The 19,066-nt window shown below is 37.1% G+C and overlaps 1 protein-coding gene across 7 annotated transcripts in view; it reads right to left on the bottom strand.

Annotated features, from left to right (window-relative positions):
• Window positions 1-19,066, bottom strand: part of LOC148426525 (disintegrin and metalloproteinase domain-containing protein 22-like) — a 65,060-nt gene that overhangs the window by 35,232 nt on the left and 10,762 nt on the right. For 6 of the 7 annotated variants that reach the window (XM_088409561.1, XM_088409559.1, XM_088409560.1 and 3 more), the window contains exons 4-5: window positions 6,488-6,554; window positions 3,381-3,463 (exon numbers count right to left, since the gene is read on the bottom strand). In XM_088409561.1, the coding sequence (XP_088265687.1) occupies window positions 3,381-3,463; window positions 6,488-6,554 (150 nt within the window). Of the gene's footprint in view, window positions 1-3,380; window positions 3,464-6,487; window positions 6,555-7,625; window positions 7,817-19,066 lie in introns of those variants that run through there. The other variant, XM_088409562.1, reaches the window with a different exon arrangement.

Consider the following 19,066-nt stretch of genomic DNA (forward strand, 5'->3'; position numbering starts at 1 on the left):
ATATATATATATATATATATATATATATATATATATATATATATATATATATATATATATATATATATATATATATATATATAAAAAAAATAATATATAAAATATAATATATTCCTTTCAAGGCTTTTATTTGTAATTCACTATATTCTCAATCACTATTTTTAATGTGGGCATTTAATACAATTAGTTTATATTTAGAAAAATAATGAACCTGCTTAATAGGGCATTTATATCAAGCGACCACACATATGTTAACACATAGGTTTGACAATGCAGAATTTAAAATTTTGTGAACCTTTTCAATACCACTTTTAGTATACTGGTGTAACTACATAAACATTGGGATATATTTTTAAATTCAAATAACCTCAATCCACTTTATTCATGCTCAAATCAACTCAATAAAACAGTAACTTAAATATGAGGTATTAGGCAAAAAAAAAAAAAAAAAAGTACAAAACTACCTGTAATCAATTTCTTTATGTACTGATGATTACACAATGTAATAAATCACATTGGAGTCCTAGAGTAATCAATTATTTTAGAACTCAGTTACTAATATAAATTTTTACTTTAGTATGTACTTTATTTAGTACCAGACATTTTTCGCCCCCCCCCCCTTTAACCAAACACTTGAAAACGAAAACAAAACAAACCCAAAATATGTGCTAAAGTAATAAATCACTTTATGGAATAAATTATTACACTTTATGTAATCAATTACTGTAGGTCCAACAGTGATTTATTACTTTAATTTACTTATAACCTGCCATTTTTTATTAATATAAATATACATATACATATATATATACATATATATATATATATATATATATATATATATATATATATATATATATATATATATACATATACATATACATATACATATATATATATATATATATATATATATATATATATATATATATATATATATATATATATATATATATATATACATAAAGAGAGAGAGAGAGAGAGAGAGAGAGAGAGAGAGAGAACTGGAGGTTGAATGTTTGGCCTAAAACTATATAAAAACATATATTTGGAAATAAATGAGTTAAGAGTGATTCAGATCTTAATTTAGACAACATCAATGTTTTTTGTTTTTTTTCTAAGCACCATATGGCGTAGTAAGTGATATATAAGTCCGTTCCATTTACCACATAAGGATCTTTAAATGACACCCAGTACAATATGGAAGCAATGTGAATCTCACACACACACACACACACACACAAAGTGATGCAGCATATTTATGCAAACACAACATTTGAATCACTGCCAAAACTGTCTGGCAGTGACTGGCAGTTGTGGGACAGATGAATAAATTGTACTCATAGCGGAGCTCCGGTTCACATGTGAGCCTGTGAAACAGTCTAAAAGATACCTCAGTGGTCTTGTATGTTCAAAAAAGAAGTGACAAACATTTGAATGGGATAATTTTACGTCTTAAATTGTCTTCTTAAGGCTGCTTTTGTGCACAAATTGCTATTGTAGCTAGCACATTGTATATCCGGCAAACAGACAAATATATGACATATGATATTTATGCATATGTGTGCGTTATGTGGATTGGCGTTCTGAAAACAAACTCGAGTCAATGTTGAACGATCTTTATCTAACATGTCGGCTGACGATGGGGGCATTATCCGTGTGTGTGCGCCTAAGAGCTATTATTGCGGTGTAGGCTTGAATTTCTGTTGTGTGGTGTGTGTGTGCGTGTGTGTGTGTGTGTCTGTGTGTAAAACACAAAAAGAGAGTGTGCAGGATGTATATTATGGTAAATACCTGATGCAGCTTATGGGAAGTAGTGTCTCTGCAAAGTCTGACAGTGCTGTGCAGCCCACACATGCACATTTCTATTGCTATAGCATAGTGGCAACTAGAATAAGTCAATATTCCGAAAACTGTTTTTTTAAGACATTAAACTTCTGAGTTTTGACTCAAATCAACAGCCTGCCACCGTTGTCATTGCTACCTAAGTAGAAAAGGGAATAATAGAGCTGTTATTCTTTTTATTACAAGCAAATGTGCCGTCCAAATGAGTTAAACACCTGTTTTTGATATTATAATTAATGTAACACAATTTCATTTTCATTTCAACCAGATAACAAATATAAATGGCACAGCAATTACATTGGAATATAGAAATAGTAATAATTAAAAAAAAAAATCTCATCCAATCCAATATATAATTTGCAAGGGTGACAATGCCTTTGAATAACGTGAATGTTATTACAAGCTTGAGCTTAATTGGGCTTGTTCAGCATTTGCATAAATCATAAATAGATTTTTTATTTGCCTGCACTGATAAGTTGACACTCCACTGAATAATTGAATGCTATCAAAAATGTATTCAGGGATGCACAAAAAGAGAAGAACTCATTCACTGCTGTTAACGGATATAGACGTCAAAGATCCATTTAAACAATTACCATAGCTAAAAACATTCAAGATTCAATTTTAAGTGGACTGGCAGTGAGAGACTTAACTAGACAGAAACTGACTTTGCATTTCTATGTTTTACATGCAAATGATTCTTCTATTTAGAGCTGAGTCATTCGAACTGAAATCGTCCAGATGTGACAACTAAGCCCCAATTAAAATGCAGAATTCAATATGAAATTCCCTCACACTTGTAACAAATCGCACCATAAATATGAATATTTTAGTACTCCAAACACTCATTCACTCCTGCAAATGACAGCAACAGCCTCAAGTGTTTCTGAGGACTCCTTCAACTGCAGCTGTTGATGTCATGCGGTTAGTCCTGTCACGATAATTAGCATATCAACCTAACATCCATTGTGAAAAAATAGACACTATATTTTGGGCGGACTTGGCAAAATAGTCTTTGCATGCGTGATTGTTTATATACCTCATCAATGTTGGCAGTCACGAGAACACAAACGCACACACTAGGGGTTTAATTTTATATTTCCTTTTTGATTTGCCTGTCTCATCCATCCATAGGTATGCACTACTCAATCTAATTTTTTTAGTCAGGCGACTCATTGTACAGTCTCTAATGATACCCAAGTAGCGCTAATGCTAACATGGTTCAGCTAACAGCAATCTTTTCTACTTATTTTTTTATGCAAGTATGTTTGTACAATATCACAACTATACGTTAAATGTTTATATTAGCCCTCCTTGAGAGTCTGCTTAGAAATCGCAAGAACACAGATTCATTGAATTACATATAGCATAGTCGGCTGTTTTAAAGGGCACTAAATTAAGATTATTTTTCCTACCTGTCTGATTTTAAATGTTAAAACAAAACAGAAGCTTGCTCAATTGAATCAGCATTGATGTCATTGGGGATATGACTCAGCTTGCGTACTTGCTAACGCACATGTAATATTTGTACTTACTGTAGGCCATGACAAGTCGAAAGGGCTGCGAAGGAGTGGGGGATGTCTCTGACTTTGCCCTGATAGTAGCAGTGCTCGCCTCCCTGGAAATACATACACAGAATTACAAAATTTGTCATATCAACAAGACAAAATAAACTTTATTGTATCAGATACTTTGTGTCCAATATTATTTGCAGCTCAATCTAATGTACCTATTTCCAAAAAAAAAATGTTTCTGCTCTCATGATTGAAGGTAATAATAGCCTTGATGCATTTTCAAAATATGTAAAAGAAATATCATTCAATGATATTTACAGGGAAAATGAAATTTAATTTGTATTCAGTGAAAGTGCATATTAACAGTGATTGCTAACCTGATAGCATTAGGGCTGGACAATAAGTCAAATTACCGTAATTCCCCAAATATAAGACCCACATAATCAATGCCAAAAGTACGTTATGTTTTGTTTTTTTCACGTTTTCTTATTCAACACCACTCGAGGAAGATCTGTCCACCACAAAAAGCAGTTTTGACGTGCAGATTTGCATGTTTATATCTGCCTTATTCTTACTTACAATAATTACCATAATGCTATGAGCTATAAGGCAGATGTCATTTGACTGTTAACAGTAAGTGCAAGTTGCAGCTAAAAGCAGCTTGTGTTAGCTGGGGTTGTTACGGCATTTTCAATAAAAGAAGCAAGCAGACTGAACCACCGTCTGAGTCCATCAGTGTTCACACAAAGGAAAATTACTAAAACAGAGAGGATCATCTAAAGGTTATGATGTCTCTAGCTGATTCTATTAAGAGTGCACCAGTTAGAGAATAATGGAAAATTTTCCATTTGACTCATTTATTAATTGTGATCTTTTGGTAACTACTGTACACTCGGTGAAACACGGACGCTGCGCAACTTCGGGTATTTATGGTAAGTAGTAGAGCTGCGTCGCGGGGAAAAGATAAAACAACTACTTCAACCACATTCAAAGTTACTCTGGCGAGTCGTTCATTGACCATTCACAATGTGGGAGATTTGAAACACACTTAGCGTGTTACAAATCTATAACTTACGGATATGAACACAAGAAAATCTGAATCAATCCTTGAAAAAAATGTTTGTAGGATTTATTAATTACATTAATAAAATGATTACGATCGCAATCATCCAGAATTTTTAAAGAAGATCTAGATTTTATTTTTTTGCCCTATCGCCTAACCTTAGTTAGAATAGCCAAATTTTCTAAAAAAAAACAAAACAAAACAAAAAAATAATAAACTATGTGTATAGAAGATAATGAGTACCAACTCATATCCACTCCAGCTCATGTTCATTTGCAGATTTGAAAAAAAAGTGAATAAAAGAGGTGATAATTACTCGATTATTCGATGGAATAATGGCTGATCGAAAAGATTCAACAGTGACAGCCCAAGCGCCATCAGAATTTTCCCTCGCAACTTACTCGTTTACTTACAACTCGTACAATATGTACGCGCGCTCCTTATCTCGCTCCCTGCAAGTCAACACATTCATTTTGCAAAGACGTAAGTGTACATGGTCTAAGTGCTCAGCGGGGCAATCTCTTCTTGGTTCCTCGTTGCTTCATTGCAGCCATTAGGAAGGCAGGAAGCCGGACTCCCTTAGGAAACTCAGCTTTTATCAGGATCAATTACCGCCGTGATGCAGCGCATAGCGACGCACCGCACCTCGGGACGCCCGCCTGGTTTACGCTGTTAAAAGCTTGCTGGACATGCCAGGACATTAAATCCTTGTGTCCAGCGTCACAATCCCAAAGAGTTGCCATTGACTGCGTTTCTAATGCCCTGCATTTGTTTTTTGACTCAACTGAATATTCCTCCATTTTCGACCATATTTAATGATATGAGGCAATACATATGAAATGTGAAGTATACAGTAGTAGTTTCCAGGAGACATAGCGATAACAAAACGTCAAATATGCCCTTGTCATTGCTCTGACGTCTTGCTGCAGGGTAAACATGGGACTAATTAAATCCAATTGATTATGGCCCAGTTCCATTTAGGTGGGGCAAGGGCTAATAATATACACGCTGGCTCTTATCAAGGGTTGTGACACACTTAAGAAAATGGAGCCAACTTGTCTTATACTTTCACTGTGCCAAATAATGTTAACCTTTATAAAATATGTGCATTTCATAGGTCACTGCGCTATTTCAAATTTTATGGTAACACTATATATATATATATATATATATATATATATATATATATATATATATATTCAAAACTATTTTTGATTCAAAATTACACGATTCAATTAAAACTGATTTCTGCTAAATCTATAGATGTGCAAACAATCACCATACAACTTCTGTCAGCTTCGCAAGACAGAATAACAAAGGGAAACAGTGTCTTTTTTTTTTTTATTTGTAAGAAATGCGCCTTTTCCCAAAAAAATAATAATAACATCAGTGTCGTAGTATCATACCGTTTTTAGGAGGTCGAGCGCAGACAAGTAATAGTGGAGGGGTAGTGAAATTGTCATTTTATGTTTCGGTTTGTGCTAGCAGTGCACCACAGGACCAGGAAGTGCACTGATTTCAATCTTGGCAGGATCGAGTGTACCCAATAATATCATAGAGTAATATAATAATAATATCAATAATAATATCAAAGAGTGAAGAAACTCATACGCTCTGTAATATTTAAATTCGTTACATATGAGAATTGATTTGTAAACAAACAACATATGACAAAGGTTCCTTCAATATTGTCCAAATTTGCAGTTTAGCAGAATGTCTCCTAATCTGTCTTGAAAGTACCACTTACACAATGTGATGCAACACAAGCTTCAGTGGGTTCTCTCTCGCAGACGTTCAGATTGTTGGAGGTTATCACTTTTAATCTCATATTAGTCAAAGTTTTGCACCACACGGTACTCCACTTCCACCGGAGTCCAATTTGAGGAGAGGCTGTTTGATTCTGAATATTGTCAATAAACATTTAAAGGGCCCAGTGAGGGAAAAGAATAAGCAGGATCATCACTGCATGAAATTAGCAAAAATGTGCTACAACAGGGCTGCAGGGTTTATGACAGCAACACAAATCTGAAGTGTTGAAGAAAATGAATGATTTGCAGTATCTTACAGCAGTGACGACCATCTTCCCTTTCGCTGACAAATGCTTCTCCACATACTCTGAAGACAGCAGATCACTGGAAGACAGAAGAAAAATGTGTGATTCTCATTCAAATGTCACTCCGTGGTGCTCATGTTCTTATATTTTATGGAATGATCATATTCCGGTCGGAGCGTTTCAAAGCATCGACTCTGCTAATTATGACCACCGAGGAGGGAAGAGGCTATTTCCAGACCGCAAACACGATTAAACAAATGTGTGCCTTTGAGACGATGTGTGTCTGCAAGTGTGTTCGTGTTTAAAATTGTGCTGAAGGACAAATAGAGGTTAGTAAAAAAAAAAAAAAAAAAAGGCAACACTGCCAGAAGAGAGAGGGAAGAGGAAATAAATTGAGAGGGTAAGGAGGAAAACTGTCAAACTGGTGTGCGTGCGCTTGTGCGTAATTGTATGCTTTTTCAAAATCAAGTATCCCAAAGGAGAGTTGCACATTCTGCTAGCACAACCTGAGACAAAGACAAATAGTGATAATGAACGTTATGCTGCAGAGGCAAAGTGTAAAAACCAAACAGCAAAAAGAAACTGGTTTCAAGTTTAAAAATGACATAGACCTTTTAAACAAGTGTGTTTTAAATGGAAAGGCAAGGATTAATATGACCTCCAAAATCAGACGTTTTGGATGAGACATCACATGACCAAACCGAGAAACCAGGTGAGCTGTATGGATATGTATGGATAGAGCTGATGCCACTGAAAGTTTTGAAGGGTTAAAAGAAAATATATAATTTTGACGATGTTATGACTCTTTCAAAGTCAGCCCAAGTTGGGTGATGATAAGCCCGGGCTAGTGAAAAATAGGGGTTAAAGGCTTTAATTGTACATAAAAAACAATGAAGTTATCAAAGTAATTACAATCGAAATATTAACTTTTTACTGTTTAATGGCCAAACAAGTAAAGTATCCTTTTAACTTCAAGACAGTAAACTAAATTTGTTGTGGAAAACATCAAATCCGGTTGCGTTTGTCCAACATTCTTCAAAAACGAGTCCCACGAAGCAAGGAGCAAGCCGTGCTCCGGCTCATTAGGCCAATAGTATCAGATCCAAGGTGTATCATCACATTTCTGCCTCACAACAGCGTGCTAACTCACACAGGAAATAAGACGACTCCTCTGGAAGACTAATGGCCGCTTCAGTGCGCTCGGGTAATAAAATCAAAGGGAGGAGGGAGATAAAATGGAAAGATGGAGGAATGGCCATCACGGGGGGTATAAAGAAGACGCAAATGTTAACGAGAGGGAGGTGTCGACGCAGACCTCGGGGCTCTAACCGATATCCCATCATGCACCGCTTCAAGGTCCTTTCGGGAAAACCCCTGCGCCATGACTGGCGTGTAATAAGAGCTCATTGGACAGCCCCCGTTTGTGCGTCGCTGCGCACCTCGGACGACCAGCCAAACATTAAAGCCGCCATAGGATGACGGGACAAAAGTGACACGGGCGTGCGCTGCTGTGATGAAGACACGCTCTGTGGGGTCAAAGGCGCACTGTTGGCCTTTGTTCTGCTGGGATGTGTGTTTAAGATTCACAGCTTGTGATCTTTATCCATGCTGAGCCAGCCCGGCGAGGGGGGGGGCAGAGAGCGGGCGAGGGGGCAACCGCAGACTCGGATGGAGGGACCCTGATAACATATTGCGCATTTAATACTTGGAGGATTTAAATCATTTATGAGGCAAAGACGCAGAAACTCGAGCCCTTATTCATCATGCCTGACACCCCCCCCCCCCCCCCCCCGTACCCGCACGCCTCCCCTCATGTTAACATGTTGATTTACACTAAACGGCAAAGCAGTGCCAGATTCTACTTATCAGGGCTTTTTTTACATTTGATTGTTTCCTTTTTGCCATTTGTTTTAAACACAAAATAATGTTGAAGCTCGAGATGGACCGATTATCAGCCGAAACGATTATCAGGGCCGATATTTGGACATTTTTTCGTATATCGGTATCTGCCTGTTTTTGTAATCCAACCGGCCGATCTGAAGAAATTAATGCGCTGCCTTTGAGGCTGATTCAACGGGATGTTTTTTGTTTCAAATAGTGCTAAGAGAATAGTTTCTCTATTGTTAAATGATTGATACATTCCGATTGAGGATCATTGTTTTGTTTGTGTAAAGAAAAAGTGCGGACAGCCGCAAATGTGGCATGCGGGCCACACATTTAACACTCCTGTCTTTTTTTTTTTTCAAACCCTTCAACCCTTGGATGCACCTAAGTTTAAAAGTGCAGTTTGGCACTATTTCATTTGGTCAACACACCTACATCAGGAAGCCTGTGTGCAAAACATGCAATGGTGAAATCAGCATGGGAGCAACAGTAACAAAAAATAATAATAACACCTCCAACATGTGGTCCCACCTCAGGATTCATCACCCTGAATTGTCAAACTGACTTTACTTCAGTAATAAACCCCCCCAAAACAATGATTTTATGCTTGATTTATTTTTTTAAAAAAATCATGTGAGTAAAATGATGTATTGCACACTGAAATCAGTTTCAACATAAACTAACATTCATAGCAAGTACATAATTTGTTTTAATGTCACAAATAACATAACATTTAATCCTGAAGATGCATTTTTTACAGTTTTTTTTTCATGAGTAGGCATTTATTTCTAGATATTTATAATTTATTTGTTCATTTATTTTCAAGTGTAAGGCTGAAGAAGGTTGAAAGTATCTGTCATTAATTGAGTTGTTAGTAACTTTTTAAAAAAATACATCGATCGATTCATCGATAATGTGAATTGATTTTTATTTTATTTTTTATTTTTAATTGAGAAAAAACATGTTTATTTTATTCAACAACAACAACATCTGTGAGGCCTTACTTTACATTAGAGTATGTGCCTTTCTACTGTTAGGTAAATTACAGTACGAATCAATAGGTTGAAACACCTCCAAATTGAAATACTCTCAAACTCTTTAGAAGCTCAAGAAATTCAAACTATTCCATCTGGAAAATACACAGCTGTATTATATAAGTCATTCCATGTCATTCATATCATAAAGCTGAACTGAAAAAATACCAAAATGTGCAAAGCAAAAAATGACTATTTTGAAGAATATATCACTCGAAACCTATTTTTAAGTTCCATAAATGACTCTTTACAAGTTGCTGCATACTGTGGATGGCTTCAGTATTAATTTCCATTGCAGGAAAATACATTTGTCTTACAAACAACAAAATAAGATAATTAAAATACCAGTGAAAAATGTATAAAACCGAAACTGAACGAAATAGGAATTTAACACCTACATTTATCATGCAGCTATGCACAAGCAACCGAGTACCAATTTCTGCCCTCAACTTTTGATTTATGTGTATAAACCAAGAGCTTCTCCTCTAAGAATAATTCTTTCCAACTCCAATCTCTTCACCGCCATGGGCAAGACTAAAGAGCTGTCAAAAGATGTCAGGGCCAGGATTGTCCACCTTTCCAAAGCTGGAATTGGGTTACAAATCATCAGCAAAAGGCTTGGAGAGAAGGTGACAGCTTTTGGTGCAGTTATTCCAAAGTGAAAAACACAAAATAAACATAAAGCAGCCCTTAGTCTGGAGCTCAAGGCCATTTATGATATTTCATCGGACAAACCAGGTATGAGGTCATCCGTGGTTCCAAGCATGCAGTCGATAGCGTACGAGAGACATAACACACACATTCATCATCATTATCCACATTTAAGGTTTCAGCGCTTATAACGACAAAAATAGACATGCATCATTTTATTTCTTTTGTTGCTGTGCCACAACCCTTAGTAGTAGCTGCAGTACTAATTTATTTGATCTATATTGGGCTTTATTAGATTTTATAGGTGTTCCGCCGGTCTATGTTACTCTCATTCACCGAGTTCACGACCTTCTTCTTTTCAACAGTCTACTTATCCACTCTGCTGGAAGACGTTTTTCCCCCCGCTGCCGTCGCCGCGGCAACGTCTTGCATCGGCGCGTTTGTCAATCAAAGGATTTCCGACCAGACGCTCCGCCACTCGAGCTGACAAAGTATTCATAAGCGGGCACATAAGAGCCATTTGCGTCACGCATCCCGCCTCTCTCACCAGCATTTGAATGTCAGTCGGCCCACACATGCTTTGAATGGGCAAAAGAGTGAAAGGGATATGTTGCACAAAAAAATATATATCTTTACATTATATATGGTTTGAACTGAAAGAGCAGGAAGTGTAACTGCAAGAAAATAAGAATTATTTCAGGCACTTTGATGCACATGGTTATTTTTTTCTGTTTTGGACTAACCTGTAAGCCTTATAAACGCTGTCAAAAATAATTAACAGTTGTTGGAAGTTGATTTATATTGCTTTTTTTTCTTTTGTTAATGTTAAAAGGATATAGGTTTAGGTATACTATACAATTTTTAAAGAGTATAATCTTATTTATAGTCAGCACTTCGAGTGGGGGGGTAAACTACAGTAAACTACAGTATTCTCAAAACGAGTAAATGATCAAAAATGATTATTGATTCATTTTCTAATTAGTTTAGATTAATTGATTAATCATTGCAGCTCCATAGACGTGTTGTTGTTTTTTTTAGATCATTACATTTGCTAATTGCAAGTCAGTGCGCAATAACAAAAAACGAGGAACAAACTTAACATCAAAATTGCAACACTGGCCCACATTTTTTTTAAAAATATATATCTGTTTTGCGAGCTGGTTTTTTTTAGGAGCAATGTTGCTATCTGCTGAATGTTAAGTAACTTGTAATGTAAATTGTTCTTTTTTTTTTCCAAATCAAGTACTGTATTTTCCGCACTATAAGGTGCACCTAAAAGCCTTAATTTTTTAAAAAAGCGGATGGTGCGCCTTATAATCAGGTGCGCCTTATATATGGATCAATATTGAGATTTGTAGATGGAGAATGAACTGATGAAGTAAGCTTTACCTGTTTCTTTTGTTTGTTTACAGTTGAACAAGGTTGGTCATATTGACATTGTTATTATGCTATTGAGAGTTTAGAGTTATTATTGTTAATACTTTGAGTATTACTATATTGTGATTGAAAACGTTTTGAAATATGTCATGAATTGAGGGTGCACCTTATAATCCGGTGCGCCGATACATGGAAAAAAGTTTTAAAATATGTCATTAATTGAGGGTGCGCCTTATAATCCGGTGCGCCTTATAGTGTGGAACATACAGTAATTGGCAAACCAACTTGAGTTGTTACTTATTAAACTAAATAATTGGTAAGGTAATGGAGGGAAAAAGTGTTCTGGAACAGCTTGCTATATTTGTGTCACTGAAGTTATGGATACAGGACTGCTGTTATTTTCACATCAACAATTGGGGAGGTTAGTTTGGCAAAGGAGGGAGAACAAATTAATTGTTGGCCTCGGTACGGCATCGAAATGGTGTAGCATGGGCCAGGAAAAAAGGTCTTTGGCCGAAGAAGTTCATTCTTCGGAGGATTGGCGGAAAGTGGATGTTGATAGAATGGAGAAGGGGTTGGGGGCTTTGGGGGATTGCTGTTTTTCAGGGACTTGGCTGGGCAAGGGGGTCAGTCAGGCCGACCTGGAACCATCCTTGGATGAGGAAATTAGACTAAACCAGGTTGCGTCAAAACATCATGTTTTCCCCCCAGAGGACCCCGGAATGGAGTGTTCTCATTGATTGTAAACTATATAACCTTGGGCGAAACTGTCTAGTGGCGCTTCTTTCTGCCCAACTTGTTCACAAGTTGGAGCTTTCTGTCGTAGAAGAAAGCCCAGAATTCTGTCTTTGAACTGATTGGACTTGAGAGATAAAGCTCGGCTCAAATTACAATCAAGAGTGAGTGCCTTCTTAATAGTATTTATACTTTATTTGTACTTTATATTTCTTTAATGTTTATGAATTATTTTATTCGTTATATTGTACATAAATCGCTCCTTTAAGGGAGATTAAACGAACACGCATGAATTAGATGGTAACAAGGTAAAACCATATTTACAAATTCCAACAGTAACCAGGTTACTTTTAAAAGCAAGTAAATTAACCAATTTACTATTTAATGCACGAAATTAGTCAAGTAATTAAGTCAGGCATGTCCAAACCCGGGCCTCGAGGGCCACCTATCCTGCATGTTTTTGATGTTTCAGCTGATTCAAATGATCAGGTTTGTTGTCAGGCTTCCGCTGAGCTTGCTGATGAGCTGATCATTTGAATCTGGTGGGGTAGGAGGACAGAAACCACCAAAACATGCCGGATGGGCACTCCCTCGAGGACTGGGTTTGGACACGCCTGAACTAAGTTTTTTTCAAAGAAAACTGCCAAACTTGCCTTTTTTTCGCTGCTTTTTCATCCATGCTGAACCTTAAGGTCTCGTCCCATTATACATCCCAATCATGGAGTCCACGACTTAGCCCACGTCACGTCAAGACAAGTTTATTTATACAGCCCTTACTCACCAGAGGGTTTCAAAGGGCTTCACAAGTGAAAAATAAATCACAGTAAACATCACAAATTCACAACAGCATGCTCTGACCAAAGCTCGCAAAAGGGCAAGGAAAAATTCAAAAACATGATCTGGGGAAAAATAAGAAACCTTGAGAAGGGATCGCAGCTGGGAGGAGCCAGTTTGCCGACATTGTAACGTTAACAATTGTCACCCGCGTAATACAGTTTATTACGTCACAGGATAACATTTTAGAGACATTCAGCAATCAGGCCTTCGCTGACTGATTTGAAATGGGTACACTGTTCTAATTCAGCCTTATTTTTGTTATATGTGTACCCCGCTTAAAATTCCTCTCACAGGCTGTGTCGCCAGGCACCGCATGGATGAAAAAGCAGCGAAAAAAAGGCAAGTTTGGCAGCAATAAAGTTGATGTGAGTGTGTGGAGCGATTGGCACAAGAGTGGAACTAGCAGCCTTTCATTGCCTCTACAAAAGCTGAAGTCTAATTATCCCAAAAACACAGACGTCCATACACTGCACTTCTCTTCCGCGTACGGACCGACCACTCTAGCTGTGCTAGGAGGACAGCAGGAGCTGCACAAAAGTAATGAACCTGCTGTGTCAGGCGGCCATAATGAGAAGTGGAGTGCTGACGGAGAACAGGGAAAGGGGTGGTGTTACGTCGGAAAGGTGGATGAGGAGAACAGAGGGGAGAGGAGGTAGGGGGAGGAGGGTTTTCTCTTTGGGGATTGCTGCAGCTGCTCGCACCTAAACACCCCCACCTTAGCTCGCGCTGAGGCCCCATTAAAGGTCTCCAGGCTATATTTCATTTAGTCACAGGTCTCTTATGAGGAATGCATCATTTGGGTGCATGTTCTATCTACACGTAGAACTGATGGCAGGAAACAAATGCTTTCTTGGCATCCGTTATGTACTGTGAACGTATCCAATTTTTGGTTCATGGATTCGGTACTGAGCAGCACAGCAGGGAGGAAAAAAAAAGCTTCCTTATCAGTCTGATACAAGGTTGTTATAGTTAATGGAAACTAACAAAATAACTTGTTATTGAAATAAAAACAACTACATTTGGCATCTTCTGATTAGAAAAGGGACTAAACCTAACAACTGTAAAATTTTATCCGATGATTAATTTCAGAAAGATTGCTCATTTACACAGCTTTTTTAATTTAAAATTGTACAGACCCGCGCAATATGAGCTCGCCAACAGCAGAGATGGGAAAATCAAGTCCAGAAAGTAAAACCCTGCCACAGTTTGGCTTTAGCCACATGTGCTTTCACTTAACAGGCGTGTTAACGAGCTCATTTGACTACAAGTTAATTACAAGCACGTGTGGCCAAAGCCAAACTTTGGCAGGGTTTTTACTTTCTGGACCTGGATTTTCCATCTCTGCTAAACAGTAATTTTCCTCAATTTCTGTAGAATTCAATGGAAGCAGACTAATCATCTTTGCTTTGAACCAAAGTAGTAATTGAATCATTAGTAATTAATTCCACCCAGTCAATTTGAAATAGTGTCCCTTTTGAAATAAATAGTTGGAAATGACAACAATGTTTCATAATCAACAGAATAATTGATCATTAAAATAATCATTAGTTTTTGTCTGTGTCAGGTTCATTTTAGATTTACAGTGTTTATTATTTTCCTATTGCTGTATATTGATACTGAAGTAAGGTCTAAAAGCACTTTGGAAATTGTAGTTTACTTTCAAGGAACAAGTTTGTTTTTTATTAAAAAGGAAAAAAATCGAATGATTATAAATTTCAAAAACTTGCAAATAAATGTATTCTTGATGACCAGCAGTATGTTTTAAATACAATCGTCGGTCTAGTTATCATTAAATGATATTACATGGGGGGTGGCACTTTTCATTGTCCTTTTAATACACTATACCGATTGCCCTTTGTTTTAATGTCGCATTCCGCAACATATAAATGCAAAACAAAGACTAACACTAAAACTAATAGCTAAAATACAAAAAAGCATTGCAAAAAAAAATGGAAAATTAACGCAAAGGATTTAAAAAACAAAATCCAAACTTTAAAAACAAAAAAAAACTTTATCCTCCCGAGACCCAGCCCATTCATTTGTGTCCACTGTTGGGTCCATTTTGTCTCAGAAAGAAGGCAAAGTTAACTGCAACCCAACCAAACATGGAAGCCTCTACAGAACACACTTAGTAGGCTAGCTTGAATGAGTCAAAAGATAAAGACCGAAAAGCAGATGTCCACGGTAGTGGACATCTGATGAAAAAGCTGCGTCTCAGGAGGCTACAAAAAGAAATAAATCTGAAAGAAGTTTAATTTTGAAAATAAGACACATCCCTGTGTATACATGCTAAACTGCTTGTCTTGGTCGCATTATACATCTGTAAAACACAATGCCCGCAGCTTCTTCAAAAAAAGAAGAGACCAAAAGGTGAAAAAAGAAGAACAGCTTCCAGCTTCCAAGAAAATGCCAATATCAGCACTTGAAATAGAGCATTATCGCTATAGGTGATTCTCACACAGCATTTGGCGACAGGCTTGCAAATGAAGCAATAAAGCTTTCAAAAGTGCCAAAAGAGCATTTGCACTGCTTGCAAAACCAACAACCTATTCTTGTGAAGTGAGACTTCCACTGAAAATGACTTTTGTTTGGGGACCGCCGTTAGCACGCAACTTACAGAACGGAGCTGACTTTTGCATTATGCAGTATGTGATGAGAACATGCACATGACGCGCATGGGTGCTGAAACGGCTTTGGTTTTACTCATCATGCAAACTGAGCACGACGGCTTGACAGAGGCTGGACAAACACGGACGCGGCAAAAGAAGAGAATACGCTTGATTAACTGACAATCGCAAGCAACAGTGAACGAGGTATTGAGAGGGAATCGAGTTCATTTTTTAAATTTAAATCATTTAAACTAATCTCCAAAGTTAACTACATTTTATAGTGCCTTCGACATATCGTCGGATTGTTGCCATTGTATAATAATAAACGTACATACGGGTCAGAAATATAATTTTCTGATCTCATACCAACTGCTAGCTAGTTTTGAGGCTAAAATAAGGAAAAAGCAATTCTGTATCAAATAAAATAAGCCTAGCTGTCAAATTTGTGCTATTAAGTGAAATAGTCTCTTATATTTACTGTTTGTTTTTGCACAAGATTAGGCACTAAGAGATATTTGCATTGTCAGCCACATTGTTTTTGTAACTTGTTTCAGCCATTGTTTTTACAATTTTTCAGTCCTCTAAGGAACTTTTTAGCCCCCATCTTAACACACGCAAGAAATTTTACAACACAGTTGATATTAATCGGTTTGTATGGCAGAAACATAGCAAATCAAAAAAATGATCATGTGATCAAAAAATATGTATTCATCAGATGGCATGTATCCCTATGAAAGCAGTTATCAAATGGGGATACGTGAAGGCATCTCATTGGGAGGTATCTACTTGAAGAGTCCCTTGTAACGACTAGAAATGACCTCATCCATAAATCCAATCGCTTGGCTTCAAATGCAGTGATTCTAAGCTTTTTTTTTTTTCAACGATCTATACGTCCTGTGAAATATGGGGATTTGACGTGATGATGATACGCGGGATTTTAAAAGGGTGTTGGCAAATCTAAGGTAATACTGTTAAATTCCATGGTAAGAACAGTACATTTTTCTGTCAAAATTATAAGCAAACAAATGGAATATGAAAGAGCTTAGTGCAAAATTGTGTTATAGTCACTGGTTTTCATAATGTCATATGCCTTTATTTTGTTTGATAAGAGTTATTAGTGATGCAATTTTCTAGCAGACACATCAACAAACGTAGCTCCAAAGTTTAATAAATCAGACATGGATGGTGCAGCACTCTGTTTTAAGTCTTTTTTTCCATGCAAAAATCCTTGCTGATAATTTCACAGGGGGTCTATATCTTTGAGAAAGAAAAAAAAAAACTATGAATCAGTTCCCTCCGCTAGATTTGATTCGTATGGATGAGGGCAATTCTAGTCATTACAAGGGACTCTTTTCAAGCAGCTACCTCCCCCAAGCATATAAATATACAAACACAGTGTCCACTCGATTTTCCCCATCTGCTGCTTCTCCACCCACACTGCAACAGGACCAGAGGGTGCTTCAAAGACATCCACCCATCCTATGCTTCTTATTTTTTATTCCATCACTCTTAACTCTCCATCCCCCTCACTCAAACACTTGTGCATTTCTTATCGTGTCCTTACGAAATCAGATCACGCCTCCTTTCAATAAATTACCAAGCAGGCAGGTACCAGAGAAGGATAGACCAGAATGGAGATTCAAATGAAAGGAAAGAGAGATGTTGGCTCGTATCAGTGTCACAATGCAGGTAGAGTGTGTGATACATGATGTGGAAAAGGGTCATAAGAGAGACTTAAATCACACACACGTGAACGAGTAAGGTTGCATGTGTTATAGTTGGCCCCACATCAGCAGCATTCACGCTTCAAGGAAGCAAAAAGAAGCATTCACACATGCACAGGTTCCTCCTCCCTTTCCATTATTATAAATTAATCAAATGGATATCTTTTTTCATTTAAAATTGTCCAAAATGCTCGGAATTACATCTTCTCAATAGTAAGTGTTAAACAATTTCTGTACCCCTTCCTGCTTTTTTGTGGATTTTTTCTACCTTGCTGCCATTGTGACTGCAGGAAAATTGTGGCGCAAACATGGTTACAGCAGAGCTTGGAGGAGGATATTTTTTTTCAACTTATTTTTAATATTGACTGACCTGACTTGGTCGACTTTGCCCCTCCTCACTATTAGTTTCTTAAAAATTTAGTTAGAGTTAAAAATGTAGAACCAAAAAGGGCTGCTTTTTTACTCTTTGCAGATTAGTTTACTAATGTACTCATCGACCATTTACTTGTAAAGAATAATTTGAAAATAATTTATTTATATAATTATTAGTTTTGAAATGAAAACAATTCAACTTTTCTCACAAAATGAACAGTAGTGACCGTTGTAGTAAAAAAGTACAATTTTTATGCTTGGCAAGAGGATGTCAAATAAAAAAAAAAAAAAAATCTGCATTAATTTAACCCAGCAAGAAGAGCGTGTGCAAATTAAATCAAAGAGAATGAGATGAATAATTTTGGATTCCTTTGTTTTTGCGCACTTCATTTTCCTCCTCTGATCCTCCTTTAATATTCACTACTTTTTGTCTGTCTCATTATGTTCATCCATTCCTGTCTTTTTTTAAATTAGAACAATGCTTAATGTGCCACATCTGACTCGACATTGTAGGTTGGCAAGTCATTATTGAGCGAACTGTTTTTCATCCGCACAATTATTTACCCACAGACACACCCCAACGCAAATGCACACATTCAACAAACTACCCAGCCGTGGGATGTTTTCCTAGGTTTTTTTTAATTTTTTAATTTTTGGAGGGACCTCACAGTTTACACGAGTGTTCAATCCGGTCCATCCCCCACCACATAGAGACATGCTGATTGCACACACGCCCTCCACACATATGAATAATGCATTTGGCATTGCCGGTAAGCATGCATTAGCATAAAGAGCATGTCTGCGTGCAGGAAAGCTGACGCGACACAAGTAGGAATAACAGCACACTGAGCGCCTGTCAGTGTCAACACAGCACACAGGAGGGACACAAGCCTTCTTGTTCCTGTTTTGTAACGCTATAGTGATGATGTAACAGCGATAAGACAAACAGACCTGCTTCTGCTTTAAATGTGACAGGCATGGAGAATCTTTTTCCTGTCAGGGGTCATTTTCGTTTTTAAAGTTCTCTGAGGGCCTTATAAAAGCGGAAATTTGATGCAACGATGGAACAAAAGTTCATCGTCATATCTTAGGAGCATTTGTGGGTTTAATGTTCTTTAACAGTTGCTCTGAGGTTTCATTTCCACTCCGGTGGATCCCGACAGCCCAAATCGTTTGCATGTTTGATGATGGTTACATTATTAGGGATATCTAGATTATGATCACGTGATCAGATACTGGGCCTAATCACAATTTTCAACTGATCGGAATCAGGATCGAGTTATGTGCTACAAAACAGCAAAATACTCCAAAAGTATACAGACATTACCAAAGGAAAAGAAAAGTATTTATACATTTTATCCTAGATTC

The sequence above is a fragment of the Hippichthys cyanospilos genome, chromosome 3 (assembly GCF_059441005.1).
Source record: "Hippichthys cyanospilos isolate Australia breed blue-spotted pipefish chromosome 3, RoL_Hcya_1.0, whole genome shotgun sequence".
Lineage (NCBI taxonomy): Eukaryota > Metazoa > Chordata > Actinopteri > Syngnathiformes > Syngnathidae > Hippichthys > Hippichthys cyanospilos.